Source organism: Macrotis lagotis, chromosome 8 (genome assembly GCF_037893015.1).
Source record: "Macrotis lagotis isolate mMagLag1 chromosome 8, bilby.v1.9.chrom.fasta, whole genome shotgun sequence".
Taxonomy (NCBI): Eukaryota; Metazoa; Chordata; class Mammalia; order Peramelemorphia; family Peramelidae; genus Macrotis; species Macrotis lagotis.
This window is the reverse complement of record NC_133665.1, coordinates 18,848,385-18,872,882: the sequence shown is the minus strand read 5'-3', so window position 1 is coordinate 18,872,882 and position 24,498 is coordinate 18,848,385. Positions and strand designations below refer to the sequence as shown.

At 39.3% G+C, this 24,498-nt stretch overlaps 1 protein-coding gene across 4 annotated transcripts in view; it reads right to left on the bottom strand.

The window, feature by feature from the left end:
- GSPT1 (G1 to S phase transition 1) overlaps positions 1-13,899 on the bottom strand; it is a 46,290-nt gene extending 32,391 nt beyond the window's left edge. For 2 of the 4 annotated variants that reach the window (XM_074196454.1, XM_074196457.1), the window contains exon 1: positions 13,060-13,496. In XM_074196454.1, coding sequence (XP_074052555.1) covers positions 13,060-13,405 — 346 coding nt within the window. In that variant the 5' untranslated portion in view covers positions 13,406-13,496. Of the gene's footprint in view, positions 1-13,059; positions 13,498-13,741 lie in introns of those variants that run through there. The other 2 variants (XM_074196458.1, XM_074196455.1) reach the window with 2 other exon arrangements.
- Between the last annotated feature and the right edge of the window lie 10,599 nt (positions 13,900-24,498).

Here is a 24,498-nt window from a genome sequence, read left to right as displayed (position 1 = left end):
TTGGTGTTTTAATCTTTGATGATTTTTCTCCCCTCCACTCTTTAGTTCCTATATTCCATCTGTACATTTTCTTCTATTTCCATTGCCAACAAACTACCTCTCCAAGGTATTACAACAGCTTCCAATCAGCTCTGACATAATATTACAAATTTGGAGCTGTAAAGGATAGTTATCTAGAAAAATTCTTTTATTTTACAATTGAGGAAACTGAGGTAAAAAGAGACCAAGTAACATTCTTTTTTTTAGGTTTTTTTTTAGGTTTTTGCAAGGCAAATGGGGTTAAGTGGCTTGCCCAAGGCCACAAAGCTAGGTAATTATTAAGTGTCTGAGACTGGATTTGAACCCAGGTATTCCTGACTCCAGAGCCGATGCTTCATCCACTGCGCCACCTAGCCGCCCCAGCCAAGTAACATTCTTGAGATCACCTAGATAGTAACTGATAGGAGTAGGTTGTGAACCTAGGCCCTCTGATTTCAAATTCAATATTCTTCTCAATGTACATAACAATTCCTTTCTTCACTTTTCCTTCACACTACTACAATTAATTTCCTTTATCAATAGAGCTAATGATCTGATTACTCAACTCAAAACTTTGATTCCCTACTAAGTCAAATTCCTTTGTCCAGAATTTAAGGCTGTCAAAAATCTGAGGTACTAATACCATTCTTTTATACAACTTTCCCTCTATATAGTTCCACAAACTGGAACTGTATTATAACCTATATTTTTTTCTATTTCTGTGGTCCAATGCCTAAAATTTCCTCTCAACACCACTAAACTTTTATATGTCCTCTAAAGATAAACTGAATTGCCCCCTCCATCAGGAGGCTTTCTATGAAAATAGGTAAAAAAAACCCTAATTTTTACTTTTTGACTTTACATAGCCTTTTTTTCCAAGTGAATTTTCACATCCTACATAATTATATATTGTAGTTATTGATGTCATATTCCCCTATTACAATATAAACTTTACAACAGAAAGGATTGTGTTTTTTACTCTCTATTTTCCAAGGCGCATAGGTTATGCCATCCAATAAATATTTACTCAATTGAACCCTAAAACTCTGATCTCCTTGAAATTATTAGGATCATCAATGTAGATTAAAACAATCATTAGTCACTATCTAATCCAACCTTCTCATTTCTAAATCAAAGAGATTAAATGATTTAATGAGGTCATATAGGGAGAAAAGTAGCAGGGCTGAGATTCAAAACCAAGATCTTTGGGGTTCCAATTCATCATCTTTTTTTTTTTAGGTTTTTGCAAGGCAAATGGAGTTAAGTGGCTTGCCCAAGGCCACACAGCTAGGTAATTATTAAGTGTCTGAGACTGGATTTGAATCCAGGTACTCCTGACTCTAGGGCTGGTGCTTTATACACTTGGCCACCTAGCCGCCCCAATCATCCTTTCTATAGTACCATTTCCACACTTAAATGAAGAATCTGTGTTTTGCCACACCCATTTTGTTAATAACTCTTCTGCAGTTCAGAATACAGTCTTCATGAGTTTCCACAATTGAAAATATTTATCACCAAGTTGTCAAATCTAGTAGTGTGGAGTCCCTTCCAGCTTATCTATAATGTTTCTTCAAGATACACATGACCCTTCTTTCATAACATGACTAATAAGGGAATGTGTTAAACATGATTTGTATGTATATAACCTATTATCAGATTATTTGTTGTCATGGGGAGGGAGGCAGGAAATGTGGATCTCAAAATCTTACAAAAAAAATCAATGCTGAAAACTATATATAAAATCAGAAAAAAAATTTAATTTAAAAAAAGATGCACATGATCCCTTACTGGACCTTTATGAAAATCCTTTACAATTCCTATAAAGCTTATCAAAACTTGAGCTCTGCTAAAAGCTTTGGAGAGTCACCTCTGTAACACAATGAAGCACTTACATGGAACTTAAAGGGAAACATATTTACTATTTTTACCCACAATTGTGTCCCCATATTCTTTTTTTAGCTGCCCCCTGTGTCCCCATAGTCTTAATAAACCATTTCAAAGCTATAAAGCAAGACATCTCAAAAACTCTTGAGGTAAAAATAGAACTATTTTAAAACAATCAGCTATCCAACATGGGGGCGATGATCAACTTTGATGGACTTGCTTATTCCATCAGTGCAACAATCAGGGACAATTTGGGTTTGTCTGCAAGGGAGAATACCATCTGTATCCAGAGAAAGAACTGTGGAGTTTGAACAAAGACCAAGGACTATCACCTTTAATTTAGAAAAAAAAACTGCTATCTTATTGTCTGATTTTGCTATCTCTTATACTTTATGTTTCTTCCTTAAGGATATGATTTCTCTCTCATCACATTGGATCAATGTATACCATGGAAACAATGTAAAGACTGGCAAATTGCCTTCTGTGGGGGGTGGGAAGTAAGATTAGGGGAAAAATTGTAAAACTCAAAATAAAATGTTTAAAAACAATCAGCTATCTATGAAGATGGACGTTCAATATTATATGGCTCACATTAAGACTAACAAAAAAGGTCAACAAAAGAAATGAATAAATATGGTCCAGTTATACTATAATGTATATAATTTTGAAAAGTCAATGCTGCTTAGTCATATTGGAATGTGATGTGGAATTTAGGAATATTATTTATACTATGAAAGATATCACAAGACAGAATCCTACTGAGAAAAGGTTCAAATTAAAAATTAAAGAGCCATTATAATAAATTGAGTTAGGGGCGGCTAGGTGGCACAGTGGATAAGAGCGCCGGCCCTGGAGTCAGGAGTACCTGAGTTCAAATCCAGCCTCAATGTAAAGACTAACAGACTGAGTTCTCCTACTCAAGGTAACCTGGAAAAGAGCAGAAAGGCTCTGCTCCCCGGGGTCGGAGGGGCCCCTGCCAGAGTGAAAGAACTTCAGCCTCCGGGAGGCAGCCCCAGGGCACTGGAAGCTGTGGCTCACAGGAGCAGGAGAGTCTCTGAGCTACACCCAGGGGGAGCACCAGGCACAAAGTGGGGGAACCTCTGCCAGAGTGAGCACGTGGAGCCCAGCCCTCAGGGCACACAGCCAGCAGCTTCTTTTTGGCAGCCCAGAACCAGGAACAGAAGCATGCAGAGCCTGGAGCTCTTACCTGCCCAAGCAGGAGCCTCCAGGGCATGAGCCCATTGAGCTGAGGGAGGGGAGTGAAGAGAGACTGCAGAGCTAGGTCCTCTGCTTCTGGAAGAGGACTCTGGGGCTCCTGATAGCAGTCTAGGCTACCCCCCATAGAACAGCAGTGCCCCCCCCACCTCGGCCCCGTAGGCAGAGGAGGGCCCATATGGTCATTCACAGACCAAGAGGGAGGACAGAGCCTCACACACTGAGACCCTTGTGGGAGTGTCCCAAAAGCTCGGGAAATACCCCCAAACCAGGCTCAGGCTGAATGAGCAAGCAGAGAAATAAGAGGAACACTATTGAGAAATATTTTGCCTGTGAGCCCAAGAAGGATCAAAATACTCAGTCTGAAGATGAGGAAGCACAAGCTCCTGCATCTAAAGACTCCAAGAAAAACAGAAATTGGGCTCAGGCTATGACAGAGCTCAAAAAAGACTTTGAAAATCAAATCAGGGAGTTAGAAGAAAAATTAGGAAAAGAAATGAGAAAGATGCAGGAATAACATGAAAATGAAGTCAGCAGCTTAGTCAAGAAAATCCAAAAAAAATGCTGAAGAAAATAGCATGCTAAAAACCAGCTTAGGTCAAATGGATAAAACAGTTCAAAAAGTTATGGAGAACTGGAAGAAAATGTGAAATATCTCATTGAAAAAACAACTGATATGGAAAACAGACTTAGGAAAGATAATTTAAAAATTATTGGAATACCTGAAAATCATGATCAGGAAAAAGAGCCTTGACATCATTTTCAAAGAATTACTACAGGAAAATGCCCTCATATTCTAGAAGCAGAGTGCAAAATAGAAATAGAGAGAATCCACCTATCCCCCCCAAGAAAGAGATCCCCAAAAACCAACCCCTAGGAATATTATAGCCAAGTTCCAGAACTCCCAGGTCAAAGAGAAAATATTACAAGCAGCCAGGACACAGTTCAAATATCGTGGAGCTGCAGTCAGGATCACGCAGGACTTAGCAGCAACTACATTGGAAGCTCATAGGGCTTGGAATATAATATACCAGAAGGCAAAAGAGCTTAGAATGCAACCGAGAATCAACTACAAGGCTGAATGTCCTCTTCCAGGGAAAAAGATGGACTTTCAGTGAACCAGGGGAATTTTAAATGTTCCTGTTGGAATGGCCAGAGCTGAACAGAAGGTTTGATCTTCAGATACAGGACTCAGGTGAATCATAGAGATTGGAGGAGAAGGGGAAAATATGAGGGACTTAATGAGGATGATCTGCATGTATTCCTGTATAGAAAAATGACACTGATAATACTCATATGAACCTTCTCAGTTAATAGATCAGGTAGAGGGGAGCTTTTATAGTTGAAGCACAGGAGAAAGCTGAATTCGAAGATAAAATATGGTATAAAAATGGAGTCAATAGAAAAAAAGGGAAATGTAATGGGAGAAAGGAAGAGGGGGGAACAGGCCAAGATATTTCATATAATAAGATTTTTCTTTATTACAATGAGCTATTACAATGATATGGAAGGGGGGAAGGCAAGGGGGAATGAGGGAAACTTTGCTCTCATCAGAGGTGGCTAAGGGTATAGGCATCTGGAGTAAGAAGGAGGGGGGAACAGAAGGGGTGGGATGTGAATGATGGAGGAGAGGATGGACCATGGGGGGAGAGTGGTCAGATATAACACATTTTCTTTTTTACTTCTTGTAAGGGCTGGGATTGGATGGCCTGTCCAGGACCATAGGGCCAGGTGGATGCTGGGCCTAAGGGGTGATATGGGGGCTGAGGGCCTCTTGGCCCCAGGACCAGGGATCTGTCTGCTGCACCACTCAGCTACCCTACAGCAGAGTCAGAGTGAAAGGAGAGAGAAAATATAGTACATGGTAGTGGAGAAATAAGAAAGGAGGGAGTTGCGATCAGCAATGGCAATGTTGGAAAAATATGGAAGTAACTTTTGCGATGGACTTACCATAAAAAATGGGATCCACCCACGACAGAGTTGTTGGTGTTGAAACAAAGACTCAAGCACATTTTTTATTATTATTATTTGGGGGTGCAGGGCAAATGGGACTGGGTGGCCTGCCTAGAGCCGCACAGCAGCAGGGTGATCTTTGGTTGTCTGAGGCCGGATTTGGACCCGGGTGCTCCTGGCTCAAGGGCCAATGCTCTGTCTGCCACCCAGCCACCCTTACTATTATTACTATTTTATTTTATTTTGGTTCTTTTTTTCTTTTTCTATGCCAATGGGGTTCGGGTGGCTTGCATGTCACACAGCTGGGTGACTGTTGGGTCTACAGGGCCAGATGTGGGCTCGGTGCTCATGGCTCCAGGGCTGGTGCTCCGTCCATTGCGCCACTTGGCCATACGTGCAATTATTACTATTATTTTTTTATTTTAATTTTTTTCTCCCCTTTACTTTATCGCTCAAGCAACTCTATATGGGGGAGGGGGTATTTTGTTTACTCTTAAACAAGAATATTTTATTAATGTAAAAAATTATTTGTACAAAATGAGAATAAACATTAAAAAAAAGACTAACAGACTGCCTTCTATGGGGGGTGGGGGGAGGGAGGCAAGACTAGGGGAAAAATTGTAATACTCAAAATAAATAAAATCTTTCTTAAAAAAACATGACTTGCTACTAATATATGCAAAAATGTAATATAAACATATATACATATACACAGTGCTAACAGCTTCTTAGATTTACAAAGAAATCCAGAACTCAAAACTGTTTCCCAATGCACAATGGGTAGGATAGGGCTCAAAGGTAGGAACTAGGATATATTTGTTTTTCAAAGGTATAAAAATACACTGGTAACAGAATGGTCCTGAATTCACTAGTTTACAGACACACACACACACACACACACACACACACACACACACAGCTCTTTGTATCCCTAGCACATAGCACAGTGTTTGGCACCACAACTTGATTTAGAAATATCTATCAGATGACTAAGGATATCTAAAAGTGCCTTAAATATATCTATAGGTCTGCTCTGGGTGAGTTCAATTCAGAATAAAAACCAAAACCATGAGCAGAATAGTAAGCACACTGAAGGTACTGATAAACCTACTGCTCTTATCCTTGAATTCCCCTACAAAAAGAAATGGATATGGAGTTGGTTATTGGGTTCCCCCCTAGTTTTATGATTCAGGAAGACAGAAAAGGTCCAATGATTTTCAAAAAGGTACAAAATGCAATCTCTACATCTAAATCAGGAACATTAAAGAAATTAATGAATTGAAGAAATTCTGGGATAACTATTCTGACCTACTACTGAAATGTTATCAAATCTATTTTAATTTATTTTTCTAAAGAGAAATACAATTGTGATATTTGAAGATATTTCCTATTTACTCTCAGCCCTAGATCCCAACGGCTTAACTTCCTTTCTTCCCCCTTCACAGTATTTTTCCAACTTTTCATAACAAATTTGAACTTTGCTGGTGCAATCACTCTCTCCTACCAGACAGAACAAAGAACATCCTGTAATAAGCTACTTGACTTGGACAGAGTAAAATAAAACATGCTCTGGAGAACTTCTTCCAAATCTTACCTCCTAGTAGTCTAAGTGGCAGGCCGGCATTGGTAGGCTTCATTTATTCTCTTAGTTCTCAAAGCTGAGTTTCTCAGTCATGAGACTAGGAATAGGTGGGTAGGGTGAAGGGCCAGGACTGGCAACCTGGGAATTGTGATTTCATTGTTATAAGGTTCCTTCACCAGTGCAATTCTGTACCTTCTCTGGAAGAGTTAAGGATTCGGAAAGAATGTTATTTGCCCAGGGTCACAAATGCCAGTATGGATCTAAGACTGGACAGGAACCCAAGCCTATAAGATTGGCCCTCAGTGATAAAGGATGGATTTAAAATTGTGAAATAAAAAATCAGTTCTTCTTAATACTTGAGTTATTATAGGCAGAGTGGGTATGTGGGTGTGTCTGTGTTGTGTACCTAGGATGATGGACTCCTGAGTATACTAAAGGTAGTTACTAGCAAAATTTTGACCTGCTCACTTAAGATCTCTCCTCTCTACTGCAATTTATCATCTATCTACAACCAAAAAAAAACTTTCCTAGGCTCTTCCCCCCCATGTTTTCTTTCAAATTTTTAAAATTTTCCTCATACTTCAGAATTTCAACCTAAGAGCTGCTTGTAGATGTGGAAATTTTCTAAACAGAAAGGCACCCATGATAAGCAGAAAGGAAGTTCCCATTATTAAATACAAAGTTACCTGTAAAGCAATTCCCAAATATGAAACACTATAAATGACTGAAACCAACAAAAAACTTTAAAATCCTAAAAGTGAGGGCAGCTAGGTGGCGCAGTGTATAGAGCACCAGCCCTGGAGTCAGGAGTACCTGAGTTCAAATCTGACCTCAGGTACTTAATGATTACCCATCTGTGTGGCCTTGGGCAAACTACTTAACCCCATTGCCTTGCAAAAACTAAAAAATGGCACCACAGATAACAAATGTCCTGTATTGTTATTTTTTTGACACTACCTCCCCGGGGTTGGGAGTGGATAATTTGCACACCTGCTGCCTTTCTTATGAATTCATTGGGGGTGTACAGGGAAATCTTAATGAAGAAACTCTAGCTACCAAGATAGATTTGCAACTATTCAGAAATTTATAGTCAAGAATTATTTGTTGGGGTCAGCTAGGTGCGAAGTGGATAGAGCATTGGCCCTGGCCTCAGATAATTAATAATAGCCTAGCTGGATGACCTTGGGCAAGTCACTTAACCCATTGCCTTAAATAAATTTTTAAAAAAGATATTTGTCTAAGGAGGCAGCTAGGTGGCACAGTGGATACAGCACTGGATATGGAATCAGTAGGATCTGAGTTCAAATGTGATCTCAGACAAGTCACTTAACCCTATTGCCTTGCCAAAAAATAATTATTTGTCTATAGTGGCACAGAGAATGAAACTTGAACCCAGATCTTCTAGATTCCTATTGACTAAGTCCTAGTCCTTCTCATGTGTATCATCATTGTTTGGATCCATAAAGTCATAGTATTCAATCAAAGTAAAAAGTAACAGTAAGAACTAGATATGCATGGCAGGAAAAGAGGAGGAAGGTAAATGTCAGTAATGACCATCATTCTATTAATATTATTAGGTGTCCCATGGGGGGGAGCATGGTTTAATAATTCAGGCCTCTATCAATTTTTATTTGCCTTTTTTTAAAAAAGTTTTTGCAAGGCAATGGGGTTAAGTAGCTTGCCCAAGGCCACACAACTAGGTAATTATTAAGTGTCTGAGGCCAAATTTGAACTCAGATACTCCTGACTCCAGGGCTAGTACTCCTATCCACTGTGCACCTAGCCACCCTATTTGCTTTTTTTTAAAATAGTACATTTAAGGGGCAGCTAGGTAGTGCAGTGGATAGAGCACTGGCCCTGAAGTCAAGAGGACTCAGGTTCAAATCTGACTTCAGACACTTCATGACTGCCTAGCTGTGAGACCTTGGGCAAATCACTTAATCCCATTAAATAGTACATTTAAGAAGTACACAGGGCAATCAGGATGCAGAGAGGATTGGAGACTGACTATCCTTTAAAGGATCTAATCAAGTTTACACTAACCAGTTGTGTGATTTGTGCAAATCATCTCCACCCTTGCTTGGGATCTTGGTATCCTTTAAGTAAAAAGTTTAGGACTGAATTATCTTCAGATTATTTCCAGCTCTAGAATTTTAGTCCTAGAATGTTTTCCTGTGGAGAACTAGCTATAAGTATGAAATAACCCATCTTAAATTGTTCATAAAAATCAATTAATATTCCAATGATTGTCAAATAACAAACTTTTACAAAACAATTCTAAGGTAACAGTAAAGGGAAAAAAATCCCACTAGCTTCTAGTTATACTTGAGTCTCAGTTTCTTATCTACAAAATGAAGGCACAAGTGGTCTCCAGAGTCCCTCAAATTCTAAAATTCTAGAGATGGTGATTTTGAGCTTGACATATTTGGATTTAGTTAAGAAAAGACCGACTGGAAAATTACCAAGGGTCTTAAACTCAGGGCTTCTCTGACTCAGAGACAAAACTAAGTCTCAAATCTAATCCCTTCAAACCCACAAATTTAAGTCTATCAAGCTGATCTTCTTGGACCTCTGATGACCCTTATGTAATTTTAATAACACTGAGGAAACAGTTTTAGAGTTTTAAAAAAGGAGACCAGGAAAATGACATGTTTATCATGTTAACAGATTTTGGATGTGTTATTTTGTGGTTTTTTTTAAGCAATTATGATAAAAATAAAACAAAGACTAAAACCTTTAAAACTAAGAAAATTATCACCAGAAAAAAGTATGTCAGTTTCAATATTCCAGTAATCTAGCCCAACATATAGAAGCAATTAGATTAACTTTAGAGAACCCTAAATTGGGTAATGACATTAAAAGACACCTAGTACAATTTCCTTGATTCACATATGAAAAAGAGATTAATTGAACTTTTAAGACTATAACATTCAAAAGAATTCAAGAGATTAGGCCCCAAATTCTAAGGCTATTGTGAGAAGGGGTGGGGAAGGAAAGCACAGTAAAGATGAAAGACCATGGGGAATTTTTAAAAATTAGAACTATTTGAAATTATAAAAGATTAATGATTAGTTAACATACAAAATTTCCTATTCTAATGAACATAAACCCTAACCTTTGGGCTCACTTTTATAGTCTAATTCCAGGACTCTATATAGAAATCAATTTGCTTATATACTTGAAAGGCTATATCTACTCTTAAATTAGCATCACTCAACCACTTCCCCAGAATCATATACTTAAAGATTTTAAGAGGTTTCATACAGCTCCCAAGCGTCAGCCCTGAGCCCTAAATTCAATGTCTGATGAAACAATGCTGACAATAAAGTAGAGTTTAATTTCCTATGAAGGTGAATTATACTTTGCTCAAAAGAAACCCCCTCTACTGGTTATTGAGGGGTAATACTGAAGGTATTCCTGAAAGGGGGGGGGGGGGGAGAGTAAAACCAGCTTTACTGGTTATAGGGGGAAATCACAGCTATTCACCCAAGACAAGACCAAGGAGAAGATAACCACCTTTTAAAGAGGTCAGCAAAGGTGCCAATGTACAAAATATTTCCAATAGTTTTCTGATACCTAAATAGTTTAGACAATATATAGTTAAATATCACCTTAAGTCTTAATTGCATAGTTTTTAAAATATAAAACAATGTTAGATTTCTCCTGTGTCCTTTCCTTACTTCAAGAGACTACTACAATACATTTGGGTACCTCCCCCACCCCCAGAGATTCACTCTAGGATGTACTCAAATTTGCTTGACTCTACTAGTTGATCCTTCCATGATGGTTTGATTTTCTAGCCTTGGAATAGTACAAAATCATGCAACTTTACAGTTCTATCCTAAAAGATATTAGATCTCAGTTTAGGGAATACTAATCCAAAAACATCTGTTCTTTTCCTAAAAGAGAAACTCTCATAACAGCATCAACTACAACATTCAAACCACAAAGACAACACTTCATAGATAAAACTGACAAGATTTAGGGCACCAAATAACCTTCTGAAAGAAAATAGGCTATCTTTTTTTTAAGTAGTACCCCCTGGACTCAGGAATTTTCTCACAAAAGAAAATCCTTATATTTTAAAATTCCTACCTCTACTAAAACAAAAAAGATTAAAAGTTAAAATTGCAGGGAGAAGAATAAAGACAAGGAAAACATCTCTCATTTACTGCAAAGGAAATACATATAGTGAATGCCTCAAAATGAACACTACTCTTGTTACTTTTCTAACAACTCTATTATCAACTAGGATGGCAGGATAAGCCAAGTCTAGTTGGTTTTAAAGTGATGTTTGTGGTACTTGAGAAAGGTAGGATGGGCCAAATAAAGTAAACAGTTTGGCAGAAGGAATTCACAAGTTCACACAAAAAAAGAAATAGGTAATAGCCATTTTTAATCTTTTTTTGTTTTTTTGTTTTAGGTTTCTGCAAGGCAAATGGGGTTAAGTGGCTTGCCCAAGGCCACACAGCTAGGTAATTATGAAGTGTCTGAGACAGGATTTGAACCCAAGTACTCCTGACTCCAGGGCCGGTGCTTTGTCCACTGCGCCACCTAGCTGCCCCTCCATTTTTAATCTTGACAGAGATAATGTGTAAAATAGTGCTGGGCTCGGAGTTCAAATTAAACTGAGTTCCTAACCTGATTGAAAAAACTTACTAGATGTGTAGACTATGAGAAAGTCACTTAACTTCTCTCCAAACCCCAATTTTCCTCCTTTTTTACAAAGAAATAATATCAGCAGTACCTACTTCATAAAGTTGATTGTGCTATTCACATATAAAGCACCTTGGGAACAAAAATTTCCCAAGTACAAATTCTAAAAACACTACATTAAGCATAAGTTAGTATTATATACAGACTAACTGAATATAGGCTACCAAAATATCCTGTTTCAAAGAGAATAGAAGCTTAACTTTTTCTTTAAGTTTGGAATTAAAGACCAGACATGTATTTTTAAAAAAACAAACCCAAAAGTACAGTATGCTGCTGTAAAAATCCTTATAAGTGTATGTGTGCTTAAAGCTCTACAAATAATTTTTTTTGTAAACGCCATCATTTTATGCCAACTTTAAGAAACTCCTGACACAAGTTTCCAAAGTATCACAATCCAAATTCAACTCCTATATTCAACTCCTATATATTCAACTCCCCTTTACATTTACACTTACCTGTGAAATAACATAATACAAATTATTTTAAAGAAATTAAGTCTGTCCATAGCTTAACATAAAAAACTGGCAAAGTCTATGATGTAGGTCACAATTATGTACATGTGAATATTGAAAATTCAATAAAATCCAAGAGCATTTAGCCATTTGCAACATTGATAGTTTTCAAAATCATCAAATTAAATAGTTCTTCACACTGACTCATCTGACATTTCTTCAGAATCAACACCTAAAAGATGCTACCATTTAAGAAGCCAGTTCAATCTTCATTTCACATTAAATCATAGGGAGCATAGTTAATAAACTATGAGCAAAAAAAAGTTAGGCCAATTATTAAGTTGCAAGAAATGTTTGTTTAAAGGGGGGTAAAAATAGGGCAAGTTACTGAAATGTTTAATGTGTAAACAATGCACATCAGCTATCCTAGGCAACTTGAAGGGGTTTTAAGACAATAAATGAAAACTTTAATATTTTTGATGCCAAGAGAATTATTAAGATTTGCCTAGGTATAAAACCTAGAGTTTGGTGAGAAAGAGCACACAAACCAATTAAGTATAATTTAAATCATTAATACAAAGTGGTGCAAAGTCCCCTATTCTAAGTTATTTTGACATTTTAACAAAAATAAGTGGTGAAAGAAAAAGTTTTTATACCCCAAGTATTAAAATATTTGCGTTCTCGGAAGGCAATGCACTTTAGGTTCTTCGGGGGCATATGGTAGGATATAAATTTAATACGTGTCACAGTTTCAGTAATAAAAGTTACGACAAGGAATGCTTCTCGCTAGGCCTTAGCTGACTACACACATAGATAAAGTGTTGGGTCTCTGCTCCCAACTCCCCGGCTCCCTCTTGGCGTGTGCGCACAGACACACAGACACAGACAGACAGACACACAGACACACGCGCGCGCGCGCCCGCGCGCCGCCCCGGGCTGGCCATCATGGGTGCGGCGGGTGGCCGCTGCCTCACCTGCCCGAGCCCACCTCTCCCGCACGCGCCCGCGCGGCCTCCTTGGCCATCTTTGCCCCACCCTGGCCGCCCCGGCCCGGCTCCATGTGGCCGCTGTCACCACCCCACGTGGGGGGAACCCCAGGAGCCCCCCGCCCCTCCCCCATGGCGTCCTCCGGGAGGCGGGCGCGCCCCACCCCCACTCCATGTGCCCCCGGCCGCGCTCCCCGCCGCGCCTGCCTCCCGGCCCCCGGCCCCGCCCTGCGCCCCGGTCCCGGGCCTTTACCCTTGGGGCCGGCGGGGCCTCCCGCTCCGGCGGCGTCTCCCTGGGCGGCGGTGGCGCCGGCTGGGGGCGGCGGCGGCGGCGGCGGCTGCACCGGGCCCCGCAGGAAGGACGGCACGAACTCCGCGGCGTGGACGTTGGGCACGAAGGGCTTGGCGTTGACGTTGAGCTGCCGGCCGAAGGCCGCGCTGAGGTTCTGGGCCTCGGCGGCGGCGGCGGCGGCCGTGGCGGCCGGGGGGGCGCCGCCGGGGCCCGGCGCCTCCATGTCCGCCTGGTCCCAGCAGTCGGGCGCCGAGTCGCTGCTGCTGCTCCCGCTGCTGCTCCCGCCGCCGCCGCTGCCCGGATCCATGGTCGGGGGGGCCGTGTGTGTGGAAGGGAGAGGGCGGGAAGTGGGGGGAGGGCCGGGGGGCGAGCGGGGCGCGCCGGCTTGGGGGAAGGGGGACGAGGGGAGAGGGACGAGGGGGAGACAGAGAGAGAAGCCCCGGCGGCGCCGCTACAGCTTCGGACCCGACTCGAGCCCGGCGGCGGCACAGGCGGCGGCGGCTCCACCACCCCCCCACTCCTCGTGTGTGCGAGTGTGTGCGGATCTCCTCCCTCCCCCCCCCACCCCAACCCCAACCACCTCCGACTCCCTCGCCAACAACCCCACGCCCGGTGCGGATTGACCCCTCGCCGCCACCCGTACCTTCGCCCTGGTAGTTCGCAGCCGACTTCCTTATCCGTGCCGGTCTATGGGCGGCGGGAAGCTGGAGGACTACGAGTCCCGGCAGGTGCCGCGCGACCCTGATGCGGTTTTCCCGGGGTGTGACGGGAGTTGAAGTTCGCGGGAGGCGGTGGCCTAAGCCCGAGGGCAACCGGAAAGGCCTCTCCCTCCCAGCATTCAACGGGAGGAGGTAGACGTCTGGTGGCTGGTCGCTCGTCCCACCTGTTAGCGGGAGAGGGGGGCAGGGGAACCGGAAGGAGAAGGGACGGGAGAGGGCGGTCGCCTTCCGAGCCGGGGAGGTGGCGACTCGTCTGTCCTGGAGGAGTTTTCCCTACGGGAATGAAGAGGGTCCCTTTGGCTGAATTTGTCGCATAGGGTGTTGCGTATCTTACTCTTTTCACCAACTTTTTTTTTTTTGCCCCTTTTCTCTTCCTCTTTACAGAATCTGTCGGAAAAGTCATCGGTGGCCGCCGCTCGTGGCCTGGCCCCCCTGCTGCCAGCCAACTTGCCGCCGCACGCGTTGGAACTTTTCCCCGTGTCACTGTTTGACGACGGAGGACACGGAACCGGGAAGCCTCGCTGCCGCTCGCAAACGGGGCCCAAAGGCTTCCAGAATCGTGCTGATGGGGTGTCTGGACACACTGACTCAAACGCCGTGTGGCTTTACAAATTACATAATCCCTTTGCTCTACTTTTCCAGTCTCTTCCCTCTCCTACCCCCTCCCCACCAAAATCGGGATTTATGTAAAGAATGGGCCCTCCCATGTCTACTCTTGTTTAGAGCAAACCCACAGACAAATGTCATCAAGAAGTGTGGTGCAGAAAGCACAAGATCTGGAATCAGATCACCTGCATAAATCCAGTCCTTTTTTTTTATTGCTATTAGAGTGAACTTGCTGAAGTTAGTTCCCCTTCCTTGGCCTCAGTTTACCCATCTGTAAAATGAGATAGTTGAGCTAGAACATCTCAAGTTCCTCTCCTTCCAGCTCTTGTTTATTATCTTAATACCCTCTACTTTTAAAAGATCGTTTTGGGGGCCTAGGTTGGAGTAGTGCCTAAAGCACCGTCCTTGGAGTCAGGAGTACCTGAGTTCAAATCCAGTCTCAGACATTTAATAATTACCTAGTTGTGTGGCCATGGGCAAGCCACTTAACCCCATTTGCCTTGAAAAAACCTAAAAAAATAATAATAAAAAAAAAGATTCTTTTACTTCAGGTTCCTTCTTAGGAAGGATGACATACCAAACCTAGGTTACATTTTGTTGGTCAGATTTTGACTATAATTTCTGTGATTAGGAAAAGAGAGAATCAAAAAATGGACTTTTAAATTTTTTATTTAGTTGCTAGATCACATTCTCAATAGGTATGATAGCAATGTATTCTTGTTGAATATTTAATTTTCAACTTTCACCAGCCCTTGATTAATATCTCATATTTGGAGAATCTGAAGGTTCTTATATCAGCAGAATGATAGGGACTGACAGACTGATAGAAGACTATCCAACAAATTAATAGACAAATCAAGATTAGTATGTTTTCTAGTTTGTCGTACTAGAATAGGCTCCAAAACTGTACCCTGAACTGTATTTTTTTAAACATTTAAAAAGTTTTGTTAAAGCATAACAAAAATGAAATTGAATTTATTTTTAGCAGGTAGTCCAATAATTAATGCTTATTTTCCTTTGACTTTTATTTAAAAAATTTTTTTATTAAAAAAAATGAATCCTGAGAACTAAAGGTTTTAGCAAAGTCTTGGGGAAAAACAACTGGCTTCTGAAGTAAAGCACCTGGATTCAAATCCAACTTCTGCTTATTTCAGGTATGAGAAGACAGACAAAATGATTGCAAAGATCTCAGCTCTAAATTCTTTGATTCTATAATTATAAAAAAAAATTGGTTTTAAGTATCATATTTGCACTTCACTCATTTAAAAATAGGAAAATACCCAGATGATCTCTAAAGATCTGTCTCAGCCTAAAGTCCCTGTGATTCTAGATTATCACATAGTTTACCAAAAACTTGTCAGACAAGTCACATTTAATCATCCCCCACCAAGAGGAACATCAATGTTTACCATATATCAAAATTTTAGTATATTCCATACAATGTGACTGAAAGGGGGAGGGAGAGAATAAAAAAAAAACCCAATAGTAAAATCAACATGACTGTCATATGGAATAATAAAAAAGGAATCATGTGCCAACTCACTCATAAACTATTAACATATGCATCTGGTTTAAAATGCTTAACTAAGATGCCTCTTTTAAACATTTTCATTAGATACTACACAGGGGAGTATTATCACAAATCTAACATTCCCTGAGGCCTTGGATTTTCACACTTTGTTATAGGTTCTTCAAGTCTAATTTAGCAGTATTCTTTTTTCATTATTTTTCCCCCTAAAGACCGAAGGACCCAAAACAGAAAAGCTCTGTGATTCAGTCAACAACACAGGGAATATTCTCCAGTGTATTTCAATTCTTGAAGCAACCCAGAGCAGTGAAAAGTTGGCTGCTGCATTTAGACTTCTGCCACATATACAGTGCTTAATGTTTACTGACTGACTGATGAGCTGGGCTCAGATTCTAATTCGTTAATTGAATGATTCTGATTGATTATCATTCTGAATGATTATCACATCTCTGCCCCTCAGCCTCATCATCTGTAAAACAGGATTGGTATAATTGTACTCATAAGCTCCCTTATACCTCCAAATCTCTTTAGTTTGATAGAGAACTAAGGAATTACATGAGGCGCCTAGAGTTTAAATGAGAAAGGTCAGTACTTCTACTATAGAGACCATAGGTAAAAGCCGAATTTATTGCTATGGAAAGCTATCATCAACTTTTAATTTCCTTGATCAGAACAGTTATCAATTATGTGTTGCCAGATCAGAGTTTGACCCAATGTTTGTTTAATGATCAGCATCCTACTGACAATTAACTTCTTTTACTCAACCACTTTGCTTCAATTGTAACATGGAGGAGCTGCAGGGTTGGACTAGATGTTCTCTAAGGTCCCTTCCAGCTCCAAAACTGTAATTCTGTTTTTCAGAGAAGCTGTGCCCCAACTCTAGAATGCTTCAGGACACTGACCCAGTGGCTTTTTAAATTAAGGCCACCACTGAAGTGACCAGACTGGATTGTGAATTTGAGTAATACTAGCCTTTGGCAACTATGCTCAGCTGCTCAACAAAATTACTATTAGCTTTGAAAGACCAGTTTTTCAAAGACTTTCTATTGCTTGTTACATAATGCATTTTAAGAGTTAGTTTCACAATATCTATAGCTTCTCTTAGGTCTATTTTTGTCCAAAGTCTCACTTTGTCAATAATAGGATTATTCTTATCTTTAAACGAAACTTTCACCAGCTAAGATCTTTTGTTAATTTCTCCCTTGACCTTCCCTAGTTTCATCACCTTCCTTAGATTGTTCTCCCTGTAAACTAGGTGAGACTAACATCTGTCTTCCTTTCTACCATCTGGACCCTGATTTCTAATGAAGGCTTGCTTTGTCTCTCAGGCTTAGTTGATAAAAAAAAAAAAAGCAAACAGTACAAAGCACAAAATGGACCAGTCATTTTTTCCCAATATCTTTTTTTTTTCTTTTTAGATTTTTTTTTGCAAGGCAATAGGGTTAAGTGGCTTGCCCGAGGCCACACAGGTAATTATTAAGTATTGGAGGCTGGATTTGAACCCAGGTACTCCTGACTCCAGGGCCAGTGCTTTATCTACTTCGCCACCTAACTTCCCCTCCCAATATCTTCTTAAGAATACTTGAAATTCTATATACTTCCCCTTGAATTAGAATCATTGAACCACATATTCATCAATTTAGATAGGTGCTTTGAATGACAGTGAGTTAATCAGTCTTGATCCAAAGTACTGTCTGAAGGATAACTCCAGATTTAATACCTAGTCTTGAGAATCCTGATCAACATAATCTCACAGATTTCCACTTTTGCCTATGGAGAACCAACTCTCAATTATCTGTAGTAATAGAGGATTAGATATTCATGAGGCAGATGATAACTCATGCCAACAAGAAGCTTATACTGCTCTTATTCTGATCATCACTGTGATATTCTCTGAAAAGCCTCAGCCCCCGACAAAGGGGTCATCTTCAACAGCGGAAAGCTGTGGCACAAGTTAGGCACAAATAATATTAATATGTTAGGCACAAGTAATAGAGGAAGGATAGTATACAGAAAGACTCTGGAAGACCTGGGTTTGAATTCACCCTCAAACACTTTATTAACAATGTGACTAGGGGTGGCTAGGTGGCGCAGTGGATAAAGCACCGGCCCTGAATCAGGAGTACCTGGGCTCAAGACAATAATTACCTAGCTGTGCGGCCTTGGGCAAACCACTTAACTCCATTTGCCTTGCAAAAAAAAAAAAACCTAAAAAAAAAAGAAAAAATGTGACTGTGAGCATGTCATTTAACCTCAAGTTTTCTCATCTGTCAAATGGGAGGAAAACTTAATGACTTCTGTAATATTTTTCACAGCTTTATCATATATGATCATATATGACAGGCAGGTTAACTACTAGCCTGCCACTATGACAGAATCCAATCCAAAGGGACCTCTTGGACCATCCCCAGCTGAATCTTTGCTACTTACTAATTTGTGTGATCTTGGGCAATCAACAAGCACTCATTAGGTACTGACTATGGGTAGACTGTGGTAGACTCAAGGAGCCCACAATAAAAATGGGAGAGAGCATACAAACAACTATATGCAAACAAGATCTGGGAGGGAAGGCACTAGAATTAAGGGGGATTGGGAAAAGCTTCTTGCTGAAGGTAGGATTATAGGCAGGGCCTAAAGGAAACCAGAGAAGTCATGAGACTGAGATAACATTCTAGACAGAGGGAACAGCTAGTGAAAATACTGGGAGTCAGGAGATGAGTGTCTTATTCGAAGAACAGGAAATAGGCCAGTGTCACTGGATGACAGATTGTGTGGAGGGGAGTAAGGTGTAAGACCATACTATGGTATTCGAGAAAGAAAAGACTTGTCAGCTGTTGAGAAAGTGAAATCTCTATAAGACTTAGTAAGTGGGAAATGCCTTTTTTTGGATCTTGGTTTTAGCTGTAAAATTAAAGATTTGCACTAGATACCTCTAGGGCCTCTTACAACTTTAAACTTATAAAACACACACTCCTTTTTTAGCTGTTAGTTTCCTATCCCACCAAATCATTTCTATCAATGGATAACAAGTACAATTTCATGACTGTCTGATTATTAGGTTATAAGTTGAAGTTCATCTTCTATTGTTCATTTTTAGCAGCACAATTCAGTGGAATCAGGAAGTCTTGGATTTGAATTCCCTTAGTCTCTGTGTGTGTGTCTCTGAATATATCAGTTAATCCCTCAGCTCCTTAGTTTTCACTAAGACAAAATAGGAAGAAAACTAACACAAGAGTGATATGAAGATCAAATAAGATAAAGCAAATAAAGTACTTTGAAAACCTTAAATATCATTTAATAACATCATCAATATCATTAGCATCAGTTTAATTCTGGTGCAGGTGCTAATGTACAGTAAAATTACCTGAAAGCTGTCATTTGTGTGTGTGTGTGTGTGTGTGTGGTTTCAGTGTGTGTATTTAAATCAAGTCCATAGACTCCAGATTAAGAATCCTTGAGAAAGATAAAGGAATAAGTAAAAGGGGTCTGCAGTTATTTGAATACACAGCATATTAATCCTTTCATATAAGACTTCACTAAATAAAGTTTATTGAGAGTATGAAAAGACCATTAAAGATGTTAATTGATTTTGATGGTGATTATGATGATGTTAAAAGAAATGAGACTAATATAGCCAAGGTATCATGGAACAGAGACTAGAAACCTGAAATTTTGTCTCAGGTCTCTGACTCCTCAAATCAATGTTAAGTCTGTCACTAGATGTCTGACAGTTTTTGTCTCCACCTCCCATTTGGTGAACTGCTGTAAAGACCAGTTGTGCTGGTTTCTCCATGAATAAGGGATGCTCCACTGAGTAAATCCTTTATGCTTTTTGGCAGGTCATATTTTCCAGCTTCATTAACCTGTTTGAAATGTCACTATTCAGAGCCAAGACACAACTGAAGTCAGAGTTGCTTCATGTGGCTAAAATTCAGATGATATTAACAATTGTGTCCCTCTGACTTTAGTAGGACCCTCTGGTAGAATAAGACTTATAGAACCCCAAGAATTACTTACACATTTCCTATGCCATTTCTGTAGCACAAACTATTTATGTTCAAAGAGCAAGAGCTTTTAGATGATGTACTCTAAAAAGGGCAAGCCCTAAGACTGAACCAGTTTATTGATTTACATTTGAATTATGCCTCATTGCTGATGATTGCTTCATTATATTTCCTTTGTGAATGCAAGACACATAATTTAACATGTGTGAGCAAAAATGAAGGATGGTAATAATGAGTTGATGCAGGTGAGAAGTTAATTCATTCTCCCCAAATCAGAACTCATTATTCCCATATTAATATTGCTTACAGTTTTTTGCCCTTCAATCTAGCACCTTTCATACCAATGTCTCAACTGTTCTCCTGATAAACTAAGGCATGATGGTTTACTTCAAGTTGTCTAGCAATTTCACTTAAGAAACTAGTCTTTGATTATCAATTCTAATTGAGCCATTGCCTTGTTTTTTGACTTCTGGAGCCAATCAGAAATGGAGTAATGCAGACATCATAAAGAGTTTTTGAAGATTGCTTGACTATATTCTTGTGAATAAACTGGTTGTAATCAGCTGGCTTGTTTTAAAATTTTCAAAGTAAAATCAATGCAATGACCAACAATTCCAGAGGACTGATGATGAAGCAGCCTCCCATCTCCTGACAGAGAAGTGATGGACTCCAAGATGCAGATTAAGACATTTTCAAAGGGTAAAAACATTACTTGTACAAAAATATTCACAGCAGCCCTGTTTGTTGTGGCAAAGAATTGGAAAGGAAGTGAATAGGGGCAGCTAGGTGACACAGTGGATAGAGCCCCCGCCCTGGAGTCAGGAGTACCTGAGTTCAAATCCGACCTCAAACACTTAATAATTACCTAGCTGTGTGGCCTTGGGCAAGCTACTTAACCCTATTTGCTTTGCAAAAAAACCTAAAAAAAAAAAAAAAAAAAGAGGAAATTAAGTGAATGTCCTTCAATTGGGGAAATGGCTTAATAAACTGTGGTATATGTATGCCATGGAACACTATTGTTCTATTAGAAACTAGGAGGAATGGGAATTCAGGGAAGCCTGGAGGGATTTGCATGAGCTGATGATGAGTGAGATGAGCAGAACCAGAAAAACATTGTACATCCTAAAAGCAACATAGGAGTGATGATCAGCCTTGATGGACTTGTTCATTCCATTAGTGCAACAATCAGGCACAATTTTGGGCTATCTGCAATGGAGAATACCATCTGTATTCAGAGGAAGAACAAAGAACAAAGACTATTACCTTTAATTTAGAAAAAAAGTTATCTGATTATGTAATTTTGCTATCTCTCATATTTTATTTTTCTTTCTTAAGGGTATGATTTCTTTCTCATCACATTCAACTTAGATCAATGTATACCAAGGAAACAATGTAATGACTAACAGACTGCCTTCTGTGGAGGGATGGGGGAGGGAAGCAAGATTAGGGGAAAAATTGTAAAACTCAAAATAAATAAAAACTTTCTAAAAAAAAAGACATTTTCTGACACAGCCCATGTGGCAATTCATTTTTGCCTGACTATGCATATTTATTACAAGGACTTTGTTTTTCTTTTTTCTTTTTTTTTCCAATGAGGAGTAGGAGGAAGAAGGGAGCAAGCAAAGGCATAGCCAAACTATTTTTTAAAAGAAAAGAAGGTCATTGAAGCATTTTTGTAAATGTACAGAAGAGAACAGAAGGAAGACCAGAAATAATCACAGATAAGCAGGACAACTTTAAAAGTTGCATGTTGAATTTTTATAAACTTTAGAAGGACATGACATAATATAGACCCACAGTTTCATGTACAATCCTCATTTTTTTGTCTTACTATATAAATATAAGGAAATGACCATTTTTCTTTAATGCTAAGTTCAATTTTTTTTTTATTTTTAAGACTGCAAGTCAGTAAAAACAATCAACCCTCCAGAATACTTGATAGGCACTGATATGACTGGAATGAGCTTCCTTTTCAGCTCTGAGATTTGTTATTTTCTCTCTGAAACTTCCTTATTTCCTCAAGGTGTGTTGATGTTCTTTCCCTTTGTTGTACCTATTTATCTGAGTACATATCCATACTAATAATACTTAATAATACCAAAAATAACACATACTAATAAAATAGAAACTATTTGAAAGGAGTGATTACTTATATATTTTGTTTTGATCCTCAGTCCTCTAGCCCAGTTCATTGCACATTAGGAGATATTAAAAATGTTTATTTAATTGAATTGATGAAATATAGATATAGAAATATAGATACATCCTGCCATCAGATTACTTTGCAGTTATCATTTAACATAATCACCAAAATACACAATAATTTTTATTTTCCTTTACACTCCACAATCTCATTCTACTTTCTGGCTCTGATGCTTATTGATTATATAATCATGTATTCTTAATCCTCTAAGTTTCATTTTCATCAACTATAAAATAAGGGGGTTGGACTAGATAACCTCTAAGATAGATGCTTTCCATTTCTAAATCTATGATCCTGTGATAAATGAGGCAGAGTTCAGGAAAAACACAATTTCAGGCACTAGTTAGTTCCCCTTATTTTTCATCATTAGGTCCAAAATCCAGAGGACTCCCTGGAGTTCGTGAAGATTTGTAAAGAGACCAAAATCCTAGGAAGATTAATAAGCAAAGTTACTTCAGAATAAGTAAAACACAGGTGGTTTTTCATAATTAACTCACTCTATTAAATATAATCGAGAGAATCCAGGAAAATAGGTTAAGGTTTTAATGTCCAATGCCTCATAAATTTATTATAAAGTTTTCAAGACACAAGCACTATTAAAAGTTGCATTTCTCTCTTCTCAGGTATTTTGCTGCAATAATTCTTGCTTCATTCACATACTGAATAATATATAGTTTCTACATATTCTTTTATGAATTGTTTAACTAAATGGATAATATTACTCTGAGGTTATATGAGAGATAAATCAATGGAAGAATTTGTTTTCTTTTGGAGTTTGTTTCCTTCTTTTTTACTTGTCTTCTCCACTTTTCTATTTTAAAAATAGATATATTATTTATTTTTTTTTGCATTGGTAAAATTTCTCAAGGCATACTGCCTCCCCCTCAGTTCCCCTTCACATACAGTATCATTACCAACAATAAAATTCTCCCTAAAAAAATATAGTTATGTGAAACAATCTAATACACTGAGCATATATGCTTCATTTCACATCTATAGGCCACCACATCTCTACTAAGTTTTCTCCCCTACTTGACCAAGAACAGTTGGACATATTCCTTCCTTTACATTTTTCCCAATTAGTTTAAAGGGCATATCTAGGCGCTAGGTGGCGCAGTGGCTAAAGCACTGGCCCTGGAGTCAGGAGTACCTGGGTTCAAATCCAATCTCAGACACTTAATAATTACCTAGCTGTGTGGCCTTGGGCAAGCCACTTAACCCCGTTTGCCTTGCAAAAACCTAAAAAAAAAAAGGTATCTCTGCTTCACTAAGTTCAGTGTACAGGGCAATCTTCCTTCAGAGAACTTGCCATCTACTGAAGATTGAAGGGAAAAGAAGAAAAAAAAGTTCATGTTCATTAGAATAAAATTGAAAGACAATATCTCCAGCTAGCCAATGTTTGAATCAGAGAACTGGGATAATAGGAGGAGACATACATACATACATACATATATATATATATATATATATATATATATATATATATATGGGAAATGGAGTAGAAAGAATTATCCATACATCACAAAATTTCAGAGCTGAAAGGGTCTTCTGAGGCTATCTATTCCAATGCATACTTGAAAAAGGATCACCTCTACAATATGCCTGAAAAAGTGGTAGGAACCCACTATTTATCATTCTACTTTTGATAGCTAATTGTTAGGAGGTTTTTCCTAATAGCAAACCTAAATTTGCCTCTTTGGAAATGGATACTGGTTACTCAGCTCACTACTGGTTCTGCTCTCTCAGCTCAATTAGAGGCAGATGAATTTCTCTTCCACATGACAATCCTTCAAATGCTAGAAGATAGTTATAATGCCCCCTGCTAAGTCTGCTTCAGGCAGACTCTGTCTGCAGTTCCTTCAATTAGAGCTTCACCATCCTGGCTATTCTCCTCTGGTAACTCTCCAGTTTATCAGTGTCCTTCCTATAATGTGTTCCTAGATTGAACATAATCCTTGAAATGTGCTTTAAGTGGGGGAGGGGCAGGTTAAACAATAGGACTATCATTTTATTTTTGGAAGCACTGTCAAGGAACCTAATATAATATTTGCTTTCCTTGGTCATCATGTTGACATTTTGGACTTGCGCTATACTGAACTAGCCAGATATTTTTCAGATGAACTACAACCTGTCCATTCATGCTTCCTTCATCTTGAAAACTTAAGAAATGCATTATGGTATAGTGATTGGAGGACTAAACTTGGAGTTAGGAAAAATTAAGTTAAAAATCTGCTTCTGATACTCATTAATTGTGTGGCCCTGGGCAAATGACTTAATTTCTCTCTAAGTCTCAGTTTTCACATCTATAAAAGAAGCATATTAAACCAGATGATATGTAAA